Genomic DNA, 6,207 nt, shown 5'->3' on the forward strand with positions numbered 1-6,207 from the left:
TACACACTATACACTATGGATCTGTTTTGTTTCATTACCGAGATGAACATTATTTATGATGGTTTCAATAGCAGAAAGATAACTGGTTCTTAATAATAAAAACACAGCTTATACGTGACATTCAGTCTATTTTTTAGACTTGATTTGGTAAGTTTGACAATATGCGCGATGTCTTGATAAATAGTTTTTCAACTGAAAAATATGCCGATATGATATTCATATACAATTTTTGTAATGGCAATACTAAAGCCACGATAGCAGATTGTGAGTGTCAGCAACGACGCCCTGATCCTACAGTTTTTTACCACTCTATTTTCTAAAATGTCTTTAGAATTTCGAGACAAACAATTTTGAAGATTATCTGTAAATCAAAAGTAGAATAAAATAAATACGTCGGAATACATATATATATGTATTTAGATAGTAATCCTTAATTTATTTTTACTAACATTTTATATGAAGTAATAGTTCTTTAAACAATTCATTAAATTTATGAATGAACTTTTTATTATACCTTTCTAAAGCAATAACAAAAGTGACTTGAGAAAATAAAAAATTAATAAAACATGTTTATTAGAACATTAATCACAACATAAATACATACATATGTAAATATAATGTATTATAGTGACCTTTAACCTTTCTAAAAATGGTATTATAAGTTGAAATAGAATAAACAGTTTTATGCAATTAATATATCATATTTTTAATGATTGTTTAAATTTGTACATATATAATGTTATAAAATGAGAAGAATAGTCATTTAGTATTGATACAGCTTCTTATAAATATTTCGAACATTACAAATACTAATAAGAAAATTGAATGTTCAAAAATTCTAATAATTTTAAAATTTTTTCATTTGTAATCAATATTTAACAGATAGTTTATTTTAGAAATATTTAATTTTTAAAAATACAACAACTGTTTGAAAATCAACATTTGTCTATTTCATTATTTTTTTTTAAGGTGTAACAAATGTACATATATTAAATAAAAATTTTTAATTTTCTTATTTAAACAGACACTGATGGTATTTGCTAATGTACAAATATTGCCTTCCATAAGTCTTCCACTTATTAAAATCATTTTATATTAGCTGATTTTCTATGTACTCTATTATAATGATACTAGTTGTATCATGTTTATATGTATATAATACAATACTTTTCTCAATAATCAATAATTGATTTTGTACAGCATAACGACATTTTGTATTAATAAAAGGAATTTAAAATAAATATTTCAAAAGATTTATTTATATATAATTTAAGCTTATTAATGACACCAACATTAATATCCATATTTAAAAAAGAATGTATTACCAGTAAACCAATATATTTTTACAGGAAAATTATACTCTATTGATGAAGATGTAATTCTTGTTATTTCTTCAAAATTGCATGGCATCTTTGGTCCATAATTGCATACTTAATGTGTGATCATATTGTATACAAATTTAGTAACACTTGTTGAATTGTTGCATATGAATTAATGTTTGTTCTATTATTCCCACTAATTTACATTTAGCAAAACCTTCAAATTCTTTAAAAATATGATAATTACTATGTTGATTAGTTACAGTTAAGATAACTTTTAAAGGATGTCTCTTTTCAAATGTACATAAAAAATCTAAATTTATTCTATTTGTAATATCCTTTTTATCGCGACTTTCTATTGTTAGTTTGGTTATAAAAATTTCTTTTCGTAAGCAACTTAAGCTAGGGTCCAAAACAATACTATTAACTTTTCTATTGCGCCATACACAATGTGATCCAGTACAATGAAATATAATTTTTTGGTGCTTTTCCATTTGCACATCTGATAATATTTCAATTTTTTGTTGTCCTGCTCCTATATTAGCTGTAAAAACTTCAGTTTGTACCTTGAAAATGTTTTCAAAAATAGATTTCAGTATTGTAAAAACTGTAAAATACCAGTCACTGCTTGTAAGTTTTGTCTTATCTACAGTGTCTATACTTGTTTCCATGTTATTTGAGTCATTATGATACTGACATCGTTTTGCAGAAATTGTAACTATAAATTTACCTTTGCAAGGTTTTTTTTTTATACTTGATGTGAGCAAAGTTTTCATAAGATTTCTATAATCATCTTTACTACTCATTGTGCAAATTCCAGCATCAAGTGCACAATATGATACAAAAGAATTCAATGTAGAGTATTGCGTACATGCAGTAACATTATGATTTAATTCTATAGGATCCTGCACACACATTAATTTATTAACATTTAATTTAAGGCTTCCATCTTCTTTCACGTATGTTTTATATGTATCCATACATGATGGTAAATTGTATACTTCTTTAAATTCTAATTCTGTATGTGTCATTCCATCTATGGGACATATTACTTGTGATTTAAATTGAAAAGATGCATAGAAAAGAAAGAAACCATGAAGAAGTTGTGCAATACTATTCTGATTTGTAATTGGAGGTAATACAGTATTTTCGTCAAAGTTAACTTGCCACCCGTTTATAATTAGTGGTGGACATGAATTTCGAAGTATCATCATGGGAGGAATAATATTGACAGTTGGCTGTTGTAGATAAAAAATAGTTAACAATACTAAAGCATAATTGCATATCTTTCCTGTACCTGATATCTTAAAATGTCTTGTCCAATATTTAATAATCATTATTAATGGTTTTATCCTGCTATCAAGAGAGATGCAATATTTGATGAAAGAACTTTTATATATACCTAAACTATTTTTAAACGATATATCACAAGAAACGTGTGTTGGAACATAATAAAACTTTATAATAGGAGTTTTAGCTCTTGGAATTGATATTATGTTAGAAAAAACATAGTTCATTTTGTACATAACTCTTTTCACTTTTCTAAAAATCTTCGTTGTAGTCTTGAAATCTGCAGATGCACTTTCAGCTTCATATATTGGATCACCTTGAATAAAGGAAAATGTAGTATACATACTATTATATCTTACATCCATATATATGTCTAAATCGCATTCTTTAAAACCTAATCCTGTTTGAATTGAACCAAATTTGTATGTTTTGCAGTTTGGAAATATCACTTTAAATATTTTATTTAAGTCGGTACAAACAGATTCATATTTTGATTCTATTTCAGTATCAGTAAGTTGTACTGCATTTAAAAACATCTGAAGCTGATTATCAAATGTAGTATTTTCATTAAATATTTTTTCTATGTTATTGTAACTTATTGAATCTGCATTTCCTACATGTTCATATTGGTCCACTGATTTTGAATTACTTACATCTTGAAATAAAGTATATGTGATTTGAAAATGATACATATACATTTTAAGAAAATAAAGGAAAAAAATTGTCTTTGAAATACTTACCATTATATGATGTTCCTTTTTTAATGTTCAATTTTACATTATTTATCAAAATTGGTTTGTTTGATAAAACGTCCACAGAATGTCTACAATGTCAGAAAGATATAATTGTAAATAAAGACCTTAAATATAAAATTATATTTACAACATAAGAAACTATATTTACAAACACAATTATTATTTCTTATTGGTTAGCATTAAATATATTTTACCTATCATGAAACTCAATTTTAAGATATTGTGGACCAAATTGATGCTGTTTAATTGTTCCATATTGTTGAAAAAAGTTAATAAGTTTACAGGCAGATATAAATTTTGGTAACGGTGAGACAACAATTGATGTTTCCATTACTTGGAGCTGTTTGAGTTTCTTTAAGTGTTTTTTACCTGCAAGATGTGCTTGCAAGGTACATTCATCTTGAAAATACAATGAACATACATCACACTGTTTTGACATTGCTGGTTATATGTTCACAACCATAAAATGTTCTTTTATTCTGTTTATAAAACTTTAGTATTCTTGTTTTTTATTAATATTACATATTAATAAATTTGGTTGAAAAGTCAACTATGTCATAAATTGTTTGCTCTGACTATTCTTTAAGGAAAATAATATGGTATGTACTACATATAAATTTTAAAATTGTTGAGAAACTTTTAATTGTACATATTTATCTTATTAGTTGCAAATTTTTATTTTTGTAACATCATTATTGTTTTTAATAGTATTTCAATATTTATCATTTTGTTTAAACTGTTTTTTAATATTTAAAAAAGTACATTTGATGTATTGTACTATTTTAATTAATGCTTGAACTTTTCTTTAGAAAAGAAAAATGTAATAAATGTATTTTTCTTTTAAATTTAATATCATATTTCTGAACCTGTAAATAATATAGATATTGAAATAATTGAGGTTGTATAAATGATCAAGTTTTAATTTTAAGTATTTACCATAAAAGCAATTGTAAAAACAAACACCAGAATTAAATACACCAACTGTGACAATGACATAAATCAGCATTTAGAATTCTACATCTAATAAGTATATATACAACATCACACTTTAATCTAAAGTTTATTTTTGTTGCTTGCAATTTTTGCGTTTTAGTGAAAATTGTCATATAGTTCTACATTTTTATTACTGATACTAGCGGAAGTGACGTTTATAAAGTAACAAAATAATTTTAATTTTTGAATATTTCACGAAAATATACTTATTGTACTATTATAAAAAGTGTTTAAATTTTTGTCAAACTGAAATACGTCAAAAGAAAATGAAACTCAAATTATCACTGTTACGTCCCGTGATATTCCCGCGAAGAAAAAAAAGCTGTAGTATGGCGTGACCCAACCATCATAATAAAACGAAATTTTGAGGAACTGTGATGAGGGGAGGGAGGAAGACCCCGAATATAAAATTTTAGCTATAAATATTTATTAATTTCTGAAATATTAATAAAAAATGTTCGGTATAATACATTGAAATCTGCCTACAACAACTCATTCAATTGCTAGCCAGCTTAATCCGTATTGAGTTAGGTTTGAGTTACCTCTTTTAATTCGGCCGCCGGCCACCAATTACCTGTGAAATGTCGGTGAAATTTCGTCGATGTTGGATTTTACGTGGGTCATCCTATAGATACTGAGGCCGATTTCACTATTACGTCGTCGGTTAGTTTGTGGCGTCATAAGCCACGTGCTTATGGCGGGTAAGGCGGAATAAGCATCTAGTATTTTTGACTAGAAAATATTATATTTTATAAAAAGTTCTTAGAAATTATACAGCAGGAAAAATATAACGTAAAACGGTCGTCGTGGCGTATAAGAACTATAAAAGTGTGATTACAAAAATACACTATTTTGCGACTGCTATAGCGCGCTGCAATACCGAACACATTGACGTCTTACCAAGAAAGCACTGCTAGGAAGAAGGAAGGACGCCGTTGCAAGCGCGCATATACCTCACGCCACGTAGATGTACACGACGTTTTTACCCTGCTAAATTCCCTACAAGTTGATGACGACGGCAACTACATCGAAATTGGTTGTTTAGTAGTGTTAGTATAGGCAGAATTCAATTTATTGCACCGAAAGTTTTTTATTAATATCTCAGAAATTAATAAATACCCAAAGCTAAAATTTGATATTCGGACGCCAATTCCTAAAAATTTCGTTTCATTATGATGATTGGGTCATACCGTACTACATTCGAAATAAATATAACTAGGCGAATATCGAACGACCCATGTCATGGGACGTAAATGAACAAAGATCAGAAACTATTTCGCCCGCACAGTCTATATGCTGCATCTGATAACATCTCACCATGAGGTTGCAAGTCGGTACGATACCAATCGCCGATAACGTACCAGTTGTAACATAAAAAGGAAAGCCGCAGCGTCGTCGATGAGGAAGGTAGCGTCGATGTGGTAAATTTACAATTTTTTTCTATCATCAACAACAATCGAGTTATAATTCAACCCAGTTACTAGATACACCCTGTATAGAACGACTTAACCTAAAACTTAAATTAGAAAGCAGAGCTCGTGACTTAACTTAGATTTAGAACAAATACAAACGTACGTCGAAGCGTGTGAATGATCTGAGAGTCAGAACTCAGAACCCAAGTGACCGTGTGCTGTCCCAGAAAACGTACGTAGATGTTGACATAACGAAAAAACAATTGCAGAAAAATTGTTGAAAAATTGAAAATTGTTAACATTTATTTTTGTAGGTGCAGAAAATAAACATTATTTTACATTTTGTCATTTTCAATGTATATTTAATACTGCTATATAACTTTATAAAAACAGAAATGAAAAATATATTTGAATAATAACACATTTTTAAAATACATT

General features: G+C 27.6%; 2 protein-coding genes across 2 annotated transcripts in view; both read right to left on the reverse strand.

Annotated features, from left to right (window-relative positions):
* Positions 1-1,411: 1,411 nt before the first annotated feature.
* On the reverse strand, positions 1,412-3,880 carry LOC108574606 (speckle targeted PIP5K1A-regulated poly(A) polymerase-like). The gene is made up of 3 exons (XM_017937224.1): positions 3,559-3,880; positions 3,350-3,432; positions 1,412-3,264 (listed from the first exon to the last, which is right to left on the reverse strand). The coding sequence occupies exons 1-3, from the start codon at positions 3,801-3,803 to the stop codon at positions 1,460-1,462; spliced, it is 2,133 nt and encodes a 710-aa protein (XP_017792713.1). The 5' UTR covers positions 3,804-3,880; the 3' UTR covers positions 1,412-1,459.
* A 336-nt stretch (positions 3,881-4,216) lies between these two features.
* Positions 4,217-6,207, reverse strand: part of LOC108574544 (telomerase reverse transcriptase-like) — a 4,923-nt gene continuing 2,932 nt past the window's right edge. The window contains exon 9 of the mRNA XM_017937153.1: positions 4,217-4,230. Within this exon, the coding sequence (XP_017792642.1) occupies positions 4,217-4,230 (14 nt within the window). The remainder of the gene's footprint in view (positions 4,231-6,207) is intronic.

Source organism: Habropoda laboriosa, unplaced genomic scaffold (assembly GCF_001263275.1).
Source record: "Habropoda laboriosa isolate 0110345459 unplaced genomic scaffold, ASM126327v1 scaffold175, whole genome shotgun sequence".
Lineage (NCBI taxonomy): Eukaryota > Metazoa > Arthropoda > Insecta > Hymenoptera > Apidae > Habropoda > Habropoda laboriosa.